This window comes from Pteropus alecto, unplaced genomic scaffold, assembly GCF_000325575.1.
Source record: "Pteropus alecto unplaced genomic scaffold, ASM32557v1 scaffold202, whole genome shotgun sequence".
NCBI classification, from domain to species: Eukaryota; Metazoa; Chordata; class Mammalia; order Chiroptera; family Pteropodidae; genus Pteropus; species Pteropus alecto.
Window position 1 is genome coordinate 4,651,256 of NW_006432451.1, and position 20,318 is coordinate 4,671,573.

General features: G+C 38.0%; 1 protein-coding gene and 2 pseudogenes across 1 annotated transcript; 1 reads left to right on the forward strand and 2 right to left on the reverse strand.

Moving 5' to 3' along the window:
- The first annotated feature begins 2,909 nt into the window (after nucleotides 1-2,909).
- Nucleotides 2,910-8,019, forward strand: LOC102894815 (HLA class II histocompatibility antigen, DO beta chain). The gene is made up of 6 exons (XM_006907418.3): nucleotides 2,910-3,093; nucleotides 5,630-5,899; nucleotides 6,343-6,624; nucleotides 7,100-7,210; nucleotides 7,460-7,491; nucleotides 7,638-8,019. Exons 1-6 carry the CDS (start codon nucleotides 3,003-3,005, stop codon nucleotides 7,671-7,673), a joined length of 822 nt encoding a protein of 273 aa, XP_006907480.1. The 5' UTR covers nucleotides 2,910-3,002; the 3' UTR covers nucleotides 7,674-8,019.
- Nucleotides 8,020-11,341: 3,322 nt separating this feature from the next.
- On the reverse strand, nucleotides 11,342-11,460 carry LOC112476128 (annotated as a pseudogene).
- Nucleotides 11,461-12,862: 1,402 nt separating this feature from the next.
- Nucleotides 12,863-13,116, reverse strand: LOC102895066 (annotated as a pseudogene).
- Between the last annotated feature and the right edge of the window lie 7,202 nt (nucleotides 13,117-20,318).

Genomic DNA, 20,318 nt, shown 5'->3' on the forward strand with positions numbered 1-20,318 from the left:
ACTCTTTCCTCTCTCCATGGTCTCTCTTTTATCTCCTAGAGAAGCTGAGGCCCAGTCAAGGTACTGCCTACAGAGGAGGGAAAACAGGCCTAGACTTATGCCTTGTGCCCTCTCCTGCTCTTACTACTTCTGATAACCTCATTCACTCACCCTCAAGTCAAATGTTTTTTTCCATTTCCAAATGAGTTAAGATAGATGGGAAAATCTAAAGTAGGTGTGGGTAGGAAGAGGGAGGAAGTTAAAACTCAGTGACTTCAGATCTTAACTGCTGCCTTTTTACTCAGCTTCACACGTGCCCTTCCAAATGGGAGCAACATTACCACCCACTTGTAGAGGAAGTACTCACAATCATGGGTCATATGCTTTATATACAGATTCTACCATTTCCTGGCCTCTGATCAGGCTTTTTATTCATGAATATTCTAATCTACCTGAGGGATGTGAGGGTAGGTCAACATTCTTTTTCCTGTCCTATATTAGTTAGGTTAAGTTAGGCCAGGCTGTGGTAACAAACAACCCCCAATGCTTTAATTAAGCAAAAGTTATCTCTCATTGACACAGCATCTGCTGTAGATTTGGGTGATTCTCTAGAGTAGCTGCCCTCCGTGATGACTCAGCTAATAAGACTACTTTTATATTCTGATTCCACCATTTCAACGCAAGGCTGCCCTGGTTGACTTGGTAGGGAAGAGAAGAAGAATCATGCAATGGAGTTAAATTCTTTGACTAAGGACCTTTTGTTCATTAACCATTGACTAGAAATAGTCACATAGTCCCAGGAGACTAGAAGGTGTAGTTTTCCATGTGTCTAGGAAGTAGAAGAAGCTGGTGAATCCTAGTGATGTCTTCTACACCTTCCCATTTTTTTTCTTTACTCTATCTGTCATGATCTCCAAGAGAAGGAATTACTATTCTGAGAGATCAGATTCCAGGGCAGGGCATGTTCACAGTATGTTAAAAGGTTACAGAGTTGCATTTCACTTCTCTTTACTGAATCCTATCCCACTGTCTTGAACAAAATCCCTTTGTGACCCAATCATCTTTCTTCTTCCCACAATATTACTCATACTCTTGGAAGTTCTTAATCCTTCGGGATTTACAGTTGGCTATTGGTACAAATGAAATTTAAGAGGGAATATGAGATCTTATTTTGGGTCTCATACTTCAGAGAAGCTTACTATAAAACTATAAGGTGTCAGGGATTTGAGCTTTCCCAAGGGCATCCTAGCATATTTGATAAGGCTTAACTTAAGTATTCCTGGGTCTCCTGGACAACTACCATTATAATCCCACCTTACATATCCATCAAAACATGTATTCCTTTAGGGAAGCGAAGAAGAAAAAATATTCTATTGTATCTTCTCCCATTCAACGAAGTGTGCATATATTTATTTATTGTGGATAATTAGTAATTTTAAAAGGATTCCAGATAAACTTTTTTCGTTTCACTGTTTATCTTTTCTCTGTCATCCACATGTATGGGGTATTTTGAATTCTAAAATTCTTTGTTTGTTTTGGGCCAATTGTATCAAATATCAACATCATGAACTCTTTCTAGACTGTTAGAATTTACTCTATTTGTAAATAGAATTTACTCTATTTGCTCAAACATTAAAAAGTTAACTTCATCCTTCCTGACATTACAGTAGATTGTTTTCCTGTCTCTCCACCTAGGTTATACATTTCTTGAGGACAAGAGACTTGTCTCTTCAATCACTATACAGCCTGTAATATTGAGCATGGATAGTTCTGTGCTAAATACATGATAACGCACTTCTACCTTACTTTGGTGAAATAGGGGTCTTGCTCCTTAGTTATCAAATATATTTTCTTGCAGCTTCTTTTTAGCAGAAGATATCACCTTATTCTAAATTGGGTCTGTTGAAGTCATACAACTCATTCCCTTCTTTCTCACCCTAAATCTTCGTGTCTTCATTCTTGTATCTGAAGAACTGTTCCTTTTGATTGCCAGTCTTTCTCATTCTTGGATTTTACTCGGCATTTTTGGGGGAGAAGTTTCTCCTTTCTCTTCCTTTTTATTTTAAATTTCTCATATCTACAGATGTCCTCCACTTGCCTCAAAAACTTGTTAAGGTCTTTCCTATCTTAAAAGTAATTTTCACTTGGTGTTGCTTTTCTCTCAAGTGAGAGTCTCATCTTTTCCCTTATTTTCACTTCTAAAATTCTTGAAAGACTGTTTACATCAGCTGCCTTTATTTCTTCATTTCCAATTTACTTTTTACTCTTTTGAAATATAGCTTCTACCTTTAACGCTTCATGTCCCACTGAGGTTATTAGTGACCCACTAATTATAAAATACAATAATGCTTTCTTATATTATATCCTTTTGAACATTTTTGCAGCATTTTGTTCTCTTGAGAATCCTTTCATGTTTTTTTTCCTCTCTCTCTCTCTCTCTTTTTTTTTCTCCCCCGTGGCCCTGTTTTGCCTTATAAGAAAACATGCTTTCTAGGTTATCCTCAATCTCTTCTATTTCTTCTCTGATAATCCCTCCACTAACTCCTCTTAAGGCATATGTTTCAGAATGCTGTCTACTTTCTCCTTCTTAATGAACACATTCTATTGGCAATGCTAACGACCCCGTAGGAAGGGAGATGTATCGGTCAGAACAGACCAGGGACAGAGCTAAATGAGGATAGCAGGATATATAATAAACCATCTGCCCAATTCTTCTAGGACCACCCACTGTGTAAGATAGTTTTTTCCTTTTTTCCCAGCCCATTTCCACATACTTTAACTACTGTCAGTGATTTCAAGGATAAACAATTCTTGAGTGGTATAACACAACTTTATGAAAGTATTCTACCTAGCACCTGATGATGTAAAACTTCTCTATCTTGATTGGTTATCAATGTGGGAAGTTTCCAATCCTAGGGAGACCAGAAAGGTATACACTTAATATTTTTTGACTAAATTGTGTGGGGGCAAGCTCCATTCTGAAGAAGCTGACGATTTTCTTGTCTCATTTTTTTCCTTCCAGAATGGGTTCTGGGTGGGTTCCCTGGGTGGTGGGTCTGTTAGTGAATCTGATCAGGCTGAATTCCTCTATGACTCAAGGCAGAGACTCTCTAGGTAAGAACAGAAGGATTCTTTTGAAGTATGTATGCAAGAATTGACGTGGGGGAGGGATGTTTTTCCATATAAGTCCAGGCTACAGACCAGACTGGAAGCGACTTCTAGCTTCAAAGAGAGTGTTCTTCCCTTTGACAGAAAAGTATTTCTTCCCTCTTTACCACAATGGATTGCTGGGAAAAGGGACTTCCTGTACCAGAGTCACAGATTCGAGGTGTAGAGAGGCAGGAAGAAGGGAAACATTTTGCCTTGTTTAGGGTACTTATTGTATCAATGTCAGTCAGGAAAACTGCGAAATGGATACAAGTCTGGGAATAACTGCTATTCTTCAGCGGGAAGTTTGCTCCGATGATTTTGACTGGTTCTATATTTATCCACTTGGGAATATATGGACAAAAGTAACTGGAAACAAAAGTTGCTTCTTTTGGCATTTATTAAGCCCCCACTATGTGGTCAGAATTGTACTAAGCAATTGTGAGAAATAAGGGTTGAATGCATTATCCCTGTCCTCAGGTTACTGGGAATATGTATTTATTACTGTTATTTTTTCCAGCTGAGAGATAGGCTATGCAAACATGAAGTGATATTATACCATGAAAACATATTTATCAGCAGAAAACAGGATATAATGTACTAAAAACAAAACCCCATTTGAATGTCAAAATTTGATTAAATACAAAAGAGGAACAAACCTGGGGGAGGGTGGGTGGAAGAAGATCATTATTTTTAGAGAATAGAAACCTCTCTGAGCTTATAATGTCCATTAAAAAACACAAATGAAAAAAAAATTCAGCCCAGATCTTAAATCTGAACCAGATCTAAATTAAAACAAAACAAAACAATTTCTTCCCCTGATTTTGGCTGTAAGAGGGAATAGAGAAGGGAATTTAGAGCCTCATCTAAATTAGCTATTGAGTGAGAGATAAGTATGGCTGACTCAGGAAGGATGCTGCCATCCTGACAGCTCAGTTCAGCAGTTCCTGGAGGAGGCCTCTGAACTTAGAAAGGAAAGCAAATTTACAATTCAAGATCAGTAACAATTATCTTTCAAGTCTCAACTTAAATGTCATTTCTTTAGGGAGCTCTTTCCTGCCAACCTACATTATTAACCCATTTGAATTTCCTTTTATTATTGTTGTTCACAAGCGCACAGACTTGGTGACTTTTAAACAATAGAAATTTATTTCTCATAGTTTTGGAGTCTGGGAACTTCAAGATCATGGTTGTATCCTGGTGAAGGTTTTCCTCCTGGTTCAGACCTTGCACCTTCTCGCTGTGTCCTCACATAGCGGAAGGAGTGAAAGATTCTCTGGAACCTTTTCTATAAGGGCACCGATCCCATTCATCAGGAATCCACCTTCATGACCTAAAGCACCTCTCAAAGCAGCACCTAAAGATATCATCACTTTTGGGGGTTAGGATTTCAATATATGAATTTTGGGGGGACATAAAATTCAGACCATAGCACATTGTGTGCTCTACAAATAAGAGTCATACTGTTACATATGAGGACTGATTGAATAGTGTTGGAAAATTAAATTACTTTGGAGAACATGAGAAGATTAGAAATGCGGTAAATTGTATGAAAGTTAATATATAGCTCAAATTAATCACTATCAATATTAGTAGGGTACTTTGAAAGTAGAAAATCATAATGGAGAGTGGAATTAGATTTTTTTTATTCCATCTAACGTGACAGTGTTTAATATAAAAACCCCTAAAGAAGGTTTAAGCCAATCTTATGTTCCCTATCACCATGTTGTTGCAACTACTAGATTATAGGTATAGTGCCAGTGACAGTGATGATGATAAAAGGTATTTGAAGCCATGGGTTAATGTTATTTTACCTAACATCAATAGAGGTGAAGATGTCATTACCTCACTAGAGCCAACAGAAGGGATGAGGTCTCCGAATAAGGTACAAAGGAAAACATCCAGAAGAATATTCTTGGAGAACACCCATAGCAAGTGAAAAGTAGAAGGGGAGTTTATTTCACACCTACTATGAACTTACTCTGCATTTCTTTGGCCCACCTCCATCACTTTTTTACTTTACTTCAGAGGGAATGTATGGAACGAACCAACTAAGGGCAGGAATACTACTGACTTATTCCATATGGAAATGGATCTTTTGACTTGATAATAAAGGGGTTCAAACCTTGGGCTTCTGAAAAATTGGTTTGGAGAAACTTAGTACAGTATCTGGCAAAGCACAGTTGATAAACATTTGTAAAATGAATAAATATTTGTTGAATGAATGTTTATGTCTCTCGGGACTCTCTTTGGTTTGCTTCTTTGGGTTATATGTCTCCTGTTTGACTGGTCTGGTAGGATGAGCTGCAGACTTCTTCCCACTGTGGATGTCTCTTGCTAAGGGGAAACAGAGTTGGACCCATGGGGAGAAAAGGCTTCTTTGGCCTATTTACTGAGCTCAAAGGCCACTTCTCAAATCGATGTACTCTGGCATAATTTACCAGGTATGGGTTTCCTAAAGGTGGGGGCTGATTTATAATCTTTTTCTTATTTGATTTTCTAGAAGATTTTGTGATTCAGGCAAAGGCTGACTGTTACTTCACCAATGGGACAGAAAGGGTGCAGTTTGTGGTCAGATTCATCTTTAACTTGGAGGAGTATGCACATTTCGACAGTGATGTGGGAATGTTTGTGGCCTTGACTGAGCTAGGGCAGCCTGATGTTGAGTTGTGGAACAATCGGCCAGATATATTGGAGAGAAGTAGAGCTTCTGTGGATGCGCTCTGCAGACACAACTACAAGCTGGGTGCACCCTTCACTGTGGGGAGAAAAGGTGAGGTCGAAGATGACATCTGATGGGTTCAGGAATCTCCCCCATTTCAATCTGGCCATCGCCCTTCCTTATAACAGGCAATTTCCTGCTTCAGGACAAATGGGTTAGGAGCAAGGGAATCTGTGTATATGTTCTGTTACCAGTTATGACTCACTTATCCTCACAGGTCAGGACACTGTGATTTTGTTCCCAGGACCTCCAGGTTCTTAGGAACTTTAAAGACTAGTGTGCTCTCAAACACAAGGGGATAATTGTGGGGATGTCTGATAAAGCTTAAATCCTCATGGGGGTACTCACATATCCAGTTTCTGAGATTTCCTCACATTTCCAGTTTCCTCTTGAGTGGTCTGGGAAAGAGATTAGGGACAGAGATAGTCCCAAAACAAACTCTGTTTGCTTTGTGGTTTTCCTTCACCATGTCTCATTTTTCTCTCCCTTTCTAGTGCAACCAGAGGTGACAGTATATCTGGAGAAGCTCCCAACCCTGCAGCACCATAACGTCCTGCTCTGCTCTGTGACAGATTTCTATCCAGGGGACATCAAGATCAGGTGGTTCCGGAATGGGCAGGAAGAGAGGGCAGGGGTCATGTCCACTGGCCTTATCAGGAATGGAGACTGGACTTTTCAGATAACGGTGATGCTGGAAATGACTCCTGAATTTGGAGATGTCTATACCTGCCTTGTTGATCATGCCAGCCTGCTGAGCCCTGTTTCAGTGGAATGGAGTGAGAATCAGCTTCTTGTACTTTCCGGGGCCTGACTCAGGGTTGTACGGACACAATACAGGGCCTTTGTTACGTCCACATTATTCTTGGTCATAACACTAATTTTTCTTTCCCCGGATATGAGGGAGTCAGGGGGTCACTGGCATCCTTGAGTCAGGGTGGGAGAAAGCATGATAAATATCTATTCTCACATCTTCCAAGAAATAAGGAGGTATAATCACTTTGTCACTTACTTCCAACATTGAGAACTAGTATCCTCTAATACTTTGGTCTTGGTATTTAGGGGGCATTCTAATGGGCTATAAGAATCAGGAACAGAAACTCTATGGATGCAAACCTTGGATTCAAAGAACCATTTCTAAATGTATTTTCTCCAGATAGCATTGGATTTGTGTCCAGCGCAGGCTCTGGGACTTCAAGAAGGCACACCAAATACTGGGAGCTTTTTACTAACTTTAAGACCTGTTTCCCGTAGGAGCTCAGTCTGAATATTCTTGGAGAAAGATGCTAAGTGGAGTGATTGCCTTCCTGCTTGGACTAATGTTCCTTCTGGTGGGGATCGCCGTCCACCTTAGGGCTCAGAAAGGTAATGGACCTCTGGAGAGGACCCTGCCACCTTCCACGTGGTTTTCCCACTTTCCTAACATCAAAGATATGAGGCTGGGGAGGCTAATTATGCATCTCAGGATCACGGGGAAGTTTTTTCTGAAGCCAGAAACATCTGAGGGGTAAGCAGAGGTAGAGCTCTGATATTGCAGGTCATTCCCCATCTCTCAGGATAATCGCATTTAGTCCTAATTAGGATGTTCTGTTTCTTTCCTCTCTTTCATTCCAGGATATGCAGAGACTCAGCTGTCTGGTGATAAGGTAATATCTTCTTCCTTGTCTTTGGGTAGCAGATCATTCTCTCTCAATCCTTTGGCCAGAGGGAGACGTCATGGGGATATGAAGTAAGGGTGGCTCTGTCTGCTGAGTCCCTGCACTGGGAAAGACATTTGTCACTGTCCCTGCAGGTCTCAAGATCTGTTCTGCCACCACTGACATACTAAAGTCCTAACAGAAGCTTCGCCCCCTGGAGTTTGGGGTAGGACTGAGTGGCCTGGGCCCTAGACTAAGTGAAGGACGTCCACGAGGTCAGTGTTCCCAAGCAACTCTATTCTGCAAGGCCTTGGAGGAGGCCTGAACTGCTTCTGGACTTTTGTATTCTGAGATCATGCATCTCTCACCCTTCTGCCCATCCTCCGCTTACTTTTTTATGTCACGAGTCCCCATTTCCAAGGAGTGTCCAGAAATCCCTTTAAGATTCCTCCTTCCAGTCCCAAACTGCTTACTTTTCTATGGTCCAGCCCCAAACCTTTATGTTGTTACCCCAAGTCTTTCTCTTCCAACTGCAGTCCCCACAGTCTTCAGAGGACAGATGCTCAGATTGTCACTGTTTCCTTTTCATTATTTAAAATTTTTATTGTAAAATAAAACTGAGGTACAGATAACCACACGAATATGTAACTTAATGAACTATTGAAGGCAAAACACCTATAATCACCATTCAGGTCAAGATATAGAACTTTGCCAGCCACCGCTGTCTCCATGTGCCTCAGTCCAATCAAACCCCCTCCCTACTCTCGAAGGTAATTGTATCCTGACTGCTATGGCAACCACTTCTTGGGCATTTAAAGTCTAGTCGCTCAAGTATGAGTTCCTGGACAATACAGCTTAATTGTCTTTTACGCCTCTTAACACTTTGCAGGTTTCCCCTTTAGCCCTTTCTTTTCCTTATGATTAATATGTTGAAAAGCCATTTGACCTACAAAATTTTCCGTAGTCTGGATTTTGCTGAATTTTGCATATACCTGCAGTTTAACATGTCTTGCTGTCTTTTGCCTTTCCTGCAAGTTGGCATCTGGATGCTGAAGGTGGATCAGACTTACCTTTGGTTCCTTTGGAAAGTCTATAGGTGGTGTTGTGGTTTTTCACCGTGAGGAACACAATATCCGGTTGTCTCTCTTTCAGCAATGTTAGGAACCATCGATGCTCATTGCCTAGGCCCTTTTTAATTCATTGGGGATTGCGGAGTTGGGGTATTCTAATTCTATCATTCCTTCATTTATATGCTTTATCGCAATATCTTAATATAATGTTACTATATTTTCATGTAACATTACTATCGAAAAGTCTGATGATAATCTAAGTCACTATTTTTGCTGGGATACCCAGGTGGTATCTTTTTCTTCTTTAATATCCAGAAATTTTATTAGACTATATCTTGGTTTTGGTTGTTTGAGTTGAGTTTCTCAAATAAACCACATTTTCTTTCAATACATCGTTCAAATCTTTTTTTAACTTTAGGAATGTTTTATTGAGTTTTTTTTTAGTATTTCCTTTGGTTTTTCTTTTTCAGAGATTCTTATCATCTACATGTTAGATATTTTTGGTGTATCTTCAATATTTGTCTTTTCTAATTAATCTTTTTAATATCTTATTTATTTTTCATTAAAAAAATTGTTCTCCTTTTCACCTTCTCTCTGTTGAGGCTGTCTGTCTTCCTCATGCTTATTTGTTCTTCTGTTTCTTTTAATTTAGTCTTCATTTCTGAAGTGGATTTGTAAAATATTTCTAATTATTTCCTGAGCACTGTCAGTATATTTCTGGGATTTTCTGATTCTTCTTCAAAAAATCATAAAATGTGATAAATTTGACATGTTGCATTTTGTAAATTTAGGGTATATAGCATATTACTTTGATATACTTTTATATCATAGTATGATTGCCATTAAAGAAACATTTAGCACATTACATTATTATAGTACAATATTATTGTCTATTTAGAGATTTTACAGTTGTGATGCATGTTTTTATTTTATATCTTCTAACACTTTCTTAATGACTTTTAGCTTGTTTTGAACTAGGTTATAGTTTAATCTTTTTGGTAGCATAATTTTTCTGGTGTGCTTTCATTGTCTGTAAGGATTTTATTCTGTTCCGTATTTTCTTCTTACACTAACTTTATATAAGATACAGCTTTAGTCTTTTCCTGCTATTCTTTTTACATGAAATTCATTTTCTTGAGCCCCTCTCCTGTTGTTTTTGCATAGTGCTCAAAAATATGGCAGCTTGTACTTTGAGAGTTCCAGACTCTATTTGCTTCCCTCACTTTGAACTTCTTTTCCTCATCTCCTCATCCCTGCCTGGCTCAATTTTTGTTCTACCACCGCAAGTTTTCCTCAGTGTAGGGCGCTACCTTGGAAAGGTGCCTGGATGGTCAGTTCAGAGGTTTCTTAGGGGCAAGCCCACTGCACGCCCTTCTAACCTTACCCAGACCCCTTGTGTTCAACTGCTATTGGTTTGGGCAGACTCCTCCTAGTTTCATTTGCTGTCCTGTTTTGGTCTGCTGTGTTTTCCAGTGAGTGCCTATTGGCCCTTTGGCATTTATCATATTTGCAGGTATGTCAAATGCCTGGTCGCTTCCCTGGCGTCTCCAGCACAGACACTTATTCTAGGCAGATCTTGTAACTGTTAATAGTTTAACCCCACCAACTTGTATTTTGAGGTTCATGAAGGTACCTTGTCATCTTGCTTTGTCAAAAATGTTGTTAATATGCTTTTAAAAATTAAGCTTTTAACAGATGTATGTCAGAGATATCGCATGTTTGGTTCCAGACCACCACAAACAGTGAATATCACAATAAAGGGAGTCACATGAATTTTTTGGTTTCCGGTGCATATAAAAGTTATGTTTATACTATACTGCAGTCTATTAAGTGTGCATTGGCATTATGTCTAAAAACAATGTTAATTAAAATGCTTTATTGCTAAATAATATGTCATAATATTATTGTTGGTGGATGGTCTGGCCTCAATGTTGGTGGAGAGTCTGGCTTCAATGTTGATGAAAATGCAATATCTGTGAAACACAATAAAGTGAAACAATAAAACAAGCTATGTCTGTATTTTGATATAATTGTAGATTTGCATGTACTTATGAGAAATAATACAGAGATCCCATGTACCCTTTACCCTGTTTCCCCTAAAGATAACAGCTTGTAAATGATAGTAAATTATCACAATCAAGATATCAACATCGATATAGTTAAGGTACAGAACTTTTCCATCACCATGATATCCCTCATCTTGCCGTTTTATAGCCATAGGTACTTTCTTCTTATTCTCACTTCTTCCTTAACCCTTGGCAACCATTAATATCTTTTTTCATTTCTATAATTTTGTAATTTTTCAGAATGTTATATAAAAGGAATCATGCAGTATATAATCTTTTGGGGTTGGCTTTTATCACTCAGCCTAATTCCCTGGTGATTCATCCAGGTTGTTGCATGTATCTCTAGTTTCTTCATTTTTATTGCTGAGTAGTATTCCATGATATGTATGTACCACATACATATGTTTTGGCTGCTATAAAAATTTGTATAGGTTTTTGTGTGAACAGAAATCTTTAATTCTCTAGGATAAATGCTCAGGAGTGTAACTGCTTGTGTGTATGGTGGTCGTATGTTTAGGTTTTAAAGAAACGGCCAAACTGTTTTCTAGAGTGATTGTACCACATTACATTTCCACTAGTAATGTATGAGTGACAGTTTCTCTCTAACCTCACCAGCATTTGGTATTGTCCCTATTTTTAAATTTAGCCATTCTGATAAGTATATAGTGATATCTCATTTTAGTTTTTTAAAATTTTTATTTATTTATTTATTTATTTATTTAACATCTACAGCACCTGGTATTCCTAGGTGGTCTCCCATCCAAATGCTAACCAGGCCCAACCCTGATTAGCTTCCGAGATTAGACGAGATTGGCCATGTTCAGGGTGGCATAGCTCTAGACTCATTTTAGCTTTAATTTACATTTCTCTAGTAGGGCTAATGGTGTTGCACATCTTTTATATCCTTATTTGGATTTATATATCCACTTTGGTGAAATGTCACTTATGTCTTTTGCCCATTTTTTAATTGGATCGTTTGCTTTTTACCATTGAATTTTGAAAGTTCTTCACACAGTCATCCCTTGGTATACTTAGCACCCACACAGATGACAAAATCCTTGGATGCTCATGTCCCTTATGTAAAATGATATATTTGTATATAACCTGCCCACATCCTCCCATATACTTTAAATCATCTCTAGATTACTTATAATACCTAATACAATGTAAATGTTATATAAATTACTGTATTACTTAGGGAATAATGACAAGAAAAATGTCTATATATGTTCAGTACAGACACAACCATTGTAGGCCTAACTATATCGTATATGTCAGCAACAATGTAACTTTTTGGGGAATATTGTTTTTGATCCATGATGTTGAATCTGTGGATGTGGAAAACTGATTGTATATACCTAGGTACTAGTCCTTTATCATTTATGTGACTTTCAAATATTTTCTCCCGGTTGGTAGTTTGTCTCTTTTATTCTCTTAAAAAGGTATTTTGCAGAGATTAAATTTTTAATTTTTATGATATCCAATTTATAACTTTTCCTTTTATGAATCATGTTTTTGTTCCAGTCTAAGAACTTATTGCTTAGCTCTAAATCCCGATTTAATAGTAAAATAGTTTTACATTTTTTGTATTAGTCTATGATCCATCTTAAGTTAATTTTTATATAATGTGTCATATGTGTTTGCCTATGGATGTCTAATTGTTCCAGCACCATTCATTGAAAAGTGTATCTTTCCTTTACTGAGTTGCCTTTGCACCTTTGTCAAAAATGAGTTGGGATATTGGCGTGGGTCTGTTTCTGGGTTCTTCTTTCTGTTCCACTGAACCGTGTGTCTGTATCTCCACCAGTACCATAGTCTTGATTACTCTAACTTAACTGTATAGTAAGTCTTGAAAGCGGGCAGATGGATTCCTCCCATTTCATTCTTTTTTAAAAAAATTGTTTTTACCTGCTCTAGTTGTTTTGCCTTTCAATATAAATTTTGGAATAAACTTGTTTGTATAAAAAGAAATCTTGCTTGGTTTTTAAAAAATAGGAATTGAGTAGTTTATCAATTTGGAAAAATCAGCATCTTTATTATGCTGAGTCTTCCAATCCATGAATGCAGTATGTCTATTTATTTAAATATCTTTTGATTTATTTTTATCAGTATTGTGTATTTTTCAGCATATAAATTTTGCATGTTTTGTTAGAATTATACCTATATATTTCATATTTTAGTTATTTTAAACATACAAAATGTGTTTATTGAGATGGTTTCCCACTCATCTTGATGCAGGATGTTCTAGTGCTGCTTCTGTCTGAAGGAATATTTTCTGTAAGCTTACTTTTCTTCCTGTAGGCTGGAAGAGAACATTGGAGCAGCCAACACACTAAACTACCGTTGGTGCCTGACTAAAGACCGTGGTGATTTTATAGCATCCTGGGTATTTTATATCCATGAAATAGAAATTGGGGCTCTGCATCAGGTGATTTTTCTTGTGTTTTTTCTTCTCCTCTTCTAGAGAGGAGGGATGAAGGATCCTTTGCAAGAGGCATGTTCTTATGGGGAAGCTGTCACTTATCGAAATGCTTGAGTGATTTAGAATGGTATTGTATTTTAAAATTTTGGTATTTGTGTGTTCATTGCTAGTATATATAAATACAGTTGATTTCTGTATGTTTATCTTGTATCCTGTAATCTTGCTGGACTCACTTTTTAGTTCTAGTAGTTTATACATAGATTCCTTGAAATTTCTATGTAGACAATTGTGTCATCTGAAATAGGAACAGTTTTATTTCTTCCTTTGTGATCTATATGCTTTTTATTTCTTTTTCTTGCCTATTGCACAGATCACAACTCTCAACACTATACTGAATGAAAGTGGTGAGAGTAGAAATCCTTGCCTTGTTCTCAGTCTTAGTGGGGAGAACGTTCAATCTTTCATCATTAAGTATAATGATAGCTGTAAGGTTTTAGATGTTCTTTATCAAGTTGAGGAAGGTCCCATCCATTCTTATTTTTCTGAGCATTTTATCACAAGTACTTCATATATGTACATAATTAACTTTGATTATACTTTTCTTACAGTTGCCTTTTCTACTGGTTATGGAATGCTTTACTTTCTTTCCATTTAATGCCTGGTTATGGAATGCTTTACATTCTTTCCATTTAATGCCTACATAAAGTCTTTGAACATGGACTGTCATAATTACTCCCTTTCAGGTTTCCAACATAAATCGATACCATTTCCGCTACTTAAGCACTTATTTTGATCTATTCCTCATACAGTTTAGTTTTGTTAAGAGATTGCACTTACATTTGATTCCCTTTGATATTACTAGCATCTTTTTTTAAACAAGTGGCATGTGTACTTGGATTCACAATATTTATAGATTCTTTGTTACTAGAGGTACAGCTCTTCATGTGCTATAGCACTGGTTTCTCAGGAGGGTTATGGGTTATGTGTTTCCCCTAAGACAAACCCTCAATGTTATTTAAGGACCACTTAAGATTATTCAAGCTGATGTAATCTCCATTAATAAAGCATCAAAAGCCATAATTGTGTTAGACTTTAGAAGTGATCTGCAGACAGAATCCTGACTTATATCCAAATATTCTGTATCTCAAACCATCTATCAGAGTTTATTTGTATTCTTGGAAAGTTTCTTTTGTGCTCAGAACTTGCCATTTTCTTACTTAGCTTATGTAGCTTACTGTCCAGTAAAGTGATTTACTTTTGTCAGTTTCTTAGTGTATTCTGTCTACCAAGTGACATTAGAATTGTTTTAAGTTAACAGAATCTTGTATCTTTCACCTTTGCAAGTAAGGAAGATTCTATTTTCTCTGCTGACAATCTCCTGAAGCCTCTTAAGTTAGACAATGCAGTGATACGTTAGCAGAATATTGTTAATATTTTAGCCTATTAGAGTTAATTAATCTTTATTAAAGAAATTCTGAAGTAGGATATATATTCTAATATATTTAATATTAACTGTGTGCAACTTGCAATAAATTTCACAAGTGTGGTTGTTTCTTTTATTGAATTAAAAATGAAATGTATCAGAGTTTTCACCTGAGAAAATAGAAAGTGTTTTTCTCTTGTTATTTCTCTATTTTAATATTTTCAAATTATTTTACCTTATAAACAGTTATATGTAGATATGTTTTAAAATGTCAGATATTTCTTATGGCTTGTTATGAAAAACAGCAGATCTCACTGCCTCCCTATTTTCTCTTTCTAGACACAAAGTTTATTAGCTAGTCCCATTTTACAGGTGAGAAAACAGAGGCTTGGAGAAATTAACACACCCAAGGTCACATGGGTAGGAAGTGACGTAGCTATGATAAGAACTCAAATCCTTTTGACTTCAGAACCTGAGCTCTGAGCTATATTGGGTCTTAATTACAAGATGTATCAGTTACCTGTTTCTACTGTAACAAATTACCACAAATTTAGTGGCTTAAAACAACATAGATTATTATTTGACAGTCCTGGAGGTTATGTCTGAAATGGGTCATATGGGGCTCATCAAGGTATCATGAAGTCTGTGTTCTTTCTGGAAATTCTAGAGGAGGATCTCTTTCTTGACCTTTCCAGCTTCTAGAGACCACCTGCATGCCTTGATTTGTGGCCTCCATCCAGAAAACACTTTACTTTGGTCTATGCTTCTGTTATCACATCGCCTTCGTTGACTCTTCTGCTTCCCTCTTTCACTTATAAGGACCCCTGCGATTATATTGGGCACACTTGGATAATCCAGGATAATTTCCTATCTCAAGATCCTTAATTTATTCATAATTGCAAAGTCCCTTTTGCCATGTAAATTACCCACAGACTCCAGGGATTTGAATGTGAGACTCTTAGGGTGGGGTGGCGGGCATTATTTTGCCTACCATACAGAGCAAATTTCACCCGAATGACCCAGAGTCAATGCAAAATATCTAAAATAGAATAATCTTCTCTTTCTCTTCAAACCTCCATCTGTCCTGCTGTCCTTGGAATCACTACCCAGTGTTCTTCTGCTCTTCTTTTCTTCTCTCTCATGTATAACTGATGGAGACACATCAGGTTGCTTCGGCTTCTTCGCATCTCTCTGACCCTCTGTACCACCCTGACCCTACTTTAGTTGTGATGCCACCATGCCTGGCCTATTTTGCTCTAACAGTCATCTAACTGCTCTCTCTGCTTCCAGTTTTGTGTACCTATAACCCTTTCCACCAGAGTATTCTGCTCGTGATACTTTCCTTATTATCAACTTGCATAGTGGCCCCACTGTCTTCAGAAAGAAGTGAAAGTCCTTAGCCTGATGATGAGACATCTATCCCTAACCCTTTAGCTTCATCTGTCCCCCTCCTACTTACCAATTCCAAACTACGTTCTTCTTCCTCAAAACCTTGTGCCTTTCTCTGTCTTCATGCCTCTGGAGCATCATTAGACTTGGAAGCTAGTCTCCACATTCTTCTGGGTCAGCTTGAATGCACTTTCCCCTAGAAAGTTTTCCTAATCCTTTGTGACTCCATTGTATTTTAGACTTATCTCACCTGAGCCCCCTTGTTTGTCTATGTTTCTAGATGGTAAGCAGAGCTCCGTATCTTATTCATTTTTTTTTTTTTTTTATATATCTCCAGAGCTCAGTTGACTGTCACACAGGAGTTTAATTATGAGTGACCATACTTCATTATTCCTGCCTTGTTTGTTACCAAGTTCCACAATTAAAACAATCTCTCCTGTCCTTGTTCCTGTTGCCACATCACATTCTCAGGTCAATAACAAAGATGCTTAAGTTTCTGATCTTCCTCCACCTGGGGCAAGGCTTTACTGTTTCAGACCTTGTCCCCCATCCTCCTTTCTACCTGCTCTGATTGCAGATTTAAATTTTTGTGGCTCTTAAAGTTAGGGAGTCTCGGGATATTTTATGTTCTGATTGGATGGTGAGCAACAGCATTGATCACGCCAATCTAACTTGTGTCTGTTGTTCTTTAAATGTTTTGTCTTGAGTTTGGAGACACTACATTTGATGGATCACTGAGAAGTGTTTCCTGGTCTCCCTCCAGTGTCCACATTAGACCTCGTTTTCTGATTTTCAGTGTTGATTGTGCATATGTGATTTCTAAGAGAGCAAGATTCTATGGAGTGCTTCGGCAGCAAAGATTTTGCTCAGAATTTGGCCTGAAGTTGCTTTTCTGCCACTTTGTTCCATCAGGAAGTCTTCTTAGTTTTTATCATTGTCCCAAGGCGGTGACCTCTTAGGGTTGTGCCCCAGCGTGTGCTGTTGGAGGGGAAAGTAGGCGGGAGGCAGTCACAGGTCTTCTGTAGGTGCGGTTTTTGGGGCAGAAAGATCTGACCTATAGCATCTTCAATAAACCAGGAGTGAGCTGAAAGAAGACTGGGGCTTACGTCAAAGAGAGGGACACCGTTACGCTGCTAGATTAACTATCAAATACAATTCCAGTTGGGAAATTTCAGAAATTTAACAATCTTAAACTTGAGCAGGTTTTCTCGTGCCCTGAACTGTGTCTTTGCTTCGAGGATGTGATGTGGCACTTCAACCGCCAGACGGCGATCGAGACCGAAATTTAAGTTGATTTTTTAACTTCCTCTGGAGGGAATCCCCGTGGAAACCCAACGGTTTATAAGGGGCTTTCCCCACGTAGCGTTGGAGTTTCCTTCTTTTCTCACATTACCTCAGTCTGCGAGGCCGGAAGGAGCAGTGGGGAATACGGAAATTCAGGAACGGAGAAGCAATGGCGCGAAGTTTCCCAGCCCAGCCGCGAAGCCCTCCTGCTTGTCTGCCTCCTCACCGCTCCGCTCCTGTCCTTGAACCCCGCGCCGCCTGAGGCCACTGTCCTTAGTTACCCCGCTGGCACTTTACTGCCGGATGTCTCCAGAGGTAGCCATAGGGAGTCAGGTCAAAGACAAACTGAATTTAATTTTCTATACAATGGTCTTATGGATATAAAACAAAATCTAGTTAATTAAAACTTAAGGATTTTAAGAAGCAAGTCTGTTTCGCCAATTGGCTATTTTGTGACCTCAGGGCACTGGCCAGCTTCCTAGTCACCAAGAGGTGATGTTGGGTGCCTAATCACAGGGTCTAAGGCCTAGAAGAGACAATAGAGGGTATCTAGTTCAATCTACCCGTTTTGCTGAGTGTAATGCAGTCCTGCTAGAACTGAGCTCCAGAAGGGCAAGGATGCTGCCTCTTTTTTTTCCATCCATGTTTCCCAGCCTACAACAGTGCTGCTCAATAAATATTTGTTTAATGAAAGAATGAAGTAGAAAACTTCAGCCTGTACTGTTCTAAATAGCTTATCTAGGGTCATATAGCCAGTTAGTGGTGAGGCCAGTTCTAAAACTCAGGTTTTTTTTTTGTTTGTTTGTTTTTTTAACTTTCTCTTTGGTGCTTTCACTAATTCACAAGTAATGTCAACAATATTTCTATTGTACATTTCTATATACAATAATTAGTCCTAATTATTGTATGAAAGGCTTCATTCCCTCTTAAAGCAGTTTAATTACCAGAGAACTGGAAAGATTCTCTTTTCTTTCCTATCTTCTTCTCCATGAATAGTTTTGTTAGCATTGACATCTTATCTCAATATAAATATATATGCACACATCTATATACATATCCATACAAATAAAAAAAGTGATTGAGCTAAATATTGAAAACACAAAGTTACATAATTTCAAATAATACAGCTTATGTAAACCCCATTAAATACATTGCAAAGTATAAACCTGTGGGCTGTCGATTGAATAAGAGTAACAGTGATCATAATGCTCCCTCACAATTGCCTTACAATGGAGACAAAACATTCATCTACATTGCACATTAACATTAAATATAAACTTATTTAATGATGTACATTAACTGATTTTATATAAGTGCTTTCATGGTACTTATGATGTTTAAAAATATTTGTGATATTGCACCTGTCTTAATGAATTACTGAGGAATCCCTTTAATTTTTATTGAGGAAATAGAATCTCAGGTTAAATCCTTCAGATAGTTTTCAGGAAAATCTTTGAGTTAATGAATGCTGATAATTAGCAAATAAGCACTCGTTATGTTTCATATGTCATAGACAGTTAAGGATGAAGCCCTGTAATCGATTCAGAATAGAGGACCCATATTGACCAGACATGTCCCTAGAACCACTGTTGTAAGGATCCAGACAGCTTTGGGGTACTTTATAGACATAGAAAATTATTTTTATGAGGGGATTCTTTCTACAGTGTTTGCCTTTAGCTTTTGTGCCTACCTGATTACCCATAGTTTTCTGGTTTTACAAATTTAAAAAAGCATTATATGATATTTCTTGAAAGACACATTAAAATTCCTCACCTCATCTACCCTCAAATATGCTATAAGAATTCTTCATGTGAGTTACAACTTGACTGCAAACCAATTTCTGCAACTCTTCAATTCATACCTTATATTTTTTTAAAAATTAGAGGTTCATGTTTGAAGCCATCATTTACTTATTTGTTCCCTGACCACGATGTGTCACGTGTCACGTGTCGCACAGAGCAGCCACACGGGTCTCCACCCTAACTGGCTGTTGTGCAGTGAGAGGAGAGGCCAAAAACCACCCAGATGCTCACTTGAATTACTGATACTGAGCTAGCTGGCCCAGGGAATCTCTTCTGTCAGCTGAAAGGCTGAGCTGAGACCAACCTTCAACTTCCCATCAAACCACAGGTTTCCTTCTCCCCTGCCAAAGAAATCACAACTTCCCGTGGGCTGAAGGTCCCTAGATGCTCACAGCAGGTGTTCTCAGACAACTCTTACAAGTGTCTATGCCCAAATCCTCTCTTCTTGGCACCAGAGTAATCTGAATATCTCTATTGACAAGGCCATCTTCTCACATGTGCATTATAAAAGGGGGATCAATAAGGAGATGAGGTCCCAGGCCTGGATTGTAGACACTTGATGCCTGTCCAGGCTCAGACTCACTCCTCCATGGGAGGTGGGTGGCACCTGTGCCTTTCCTTCTGGGGTTGACTCATGGCCTTAGAAGTTTTCCCTTCTCCAGTAAATCTTGAACTCATGCACTGAGATGTTTTAGGATTTTCCCTGACTCTCATCCATTTGTTACACACTTACTTCCACCTTCTCTGGAGGAAGACTGTCCTCCTCTGTGAGTACCACACCCAAGCTGGGCCCACACAGTGAGCTGTGGCTATTGATGCATAACGAATCTCAAGTACTACTTTTGTGTGGTATTGTAGAGAGGACAAAATACACAGCCTTTCCTTCCCTTCCCTAAATCAATCAGTCAGTCCGTCTATCTATCTATCTATCTATCTATCTATCTATCTATCTATCTATCTATCTATCTATCTATCATCTATCTATATCTATCATCTGTCTGTCTGTCTCTCTCATCTATTTGTCTAGTCTTATCAAGAAATAGTATACCATAGTTGTTTAGAGCACAGATTCCAGGTTTGAATTTAAATGCCATCTCTGCCTTGTAACAATTATGTGACATAGACATGTTATTTGACATCTTTACACCTTACTTGCTATATATATCTGCAAAATGAAAATAATAATGGTATTTAATCCTATAGGATTTTTATATATTTGTTTTTTGATTTTTATAATGATTATTTTTTAAATGCATAGAACAATGCTTGGCACTTGCTAGTGTAGTGTTAATATCTATTAAATAAAGTAAAATTTTATAACTACACATATTGTTTAGTATGATATAAATATAACAGTATTTAATACAGATGTGTCAATAC

Coding starts and splice junctions, on each gene's coding strand:
- LOC102894815 (XM_006907418.3), top strand. CDS start 3,003: ATGGGTTCTGGGTGGGTTCCCTGGGTGGTGGGTCTGTTAGTGAATCTG. Junction 6,625..7,099: donor CCCTGTTTCAGTGGAATGGA/GTGAGAATCAGC, acceptor TGTTTCCCGTAG/GAGCTCAGTCTGAATATTCT. Junction 7,492..7,637: donor CTCAGCTGTCTGGTGATAAG/GTAATATCTTCT, acceptor CTGTCCCTGCAG/GTCTCAAGATCTGTTCTGCC.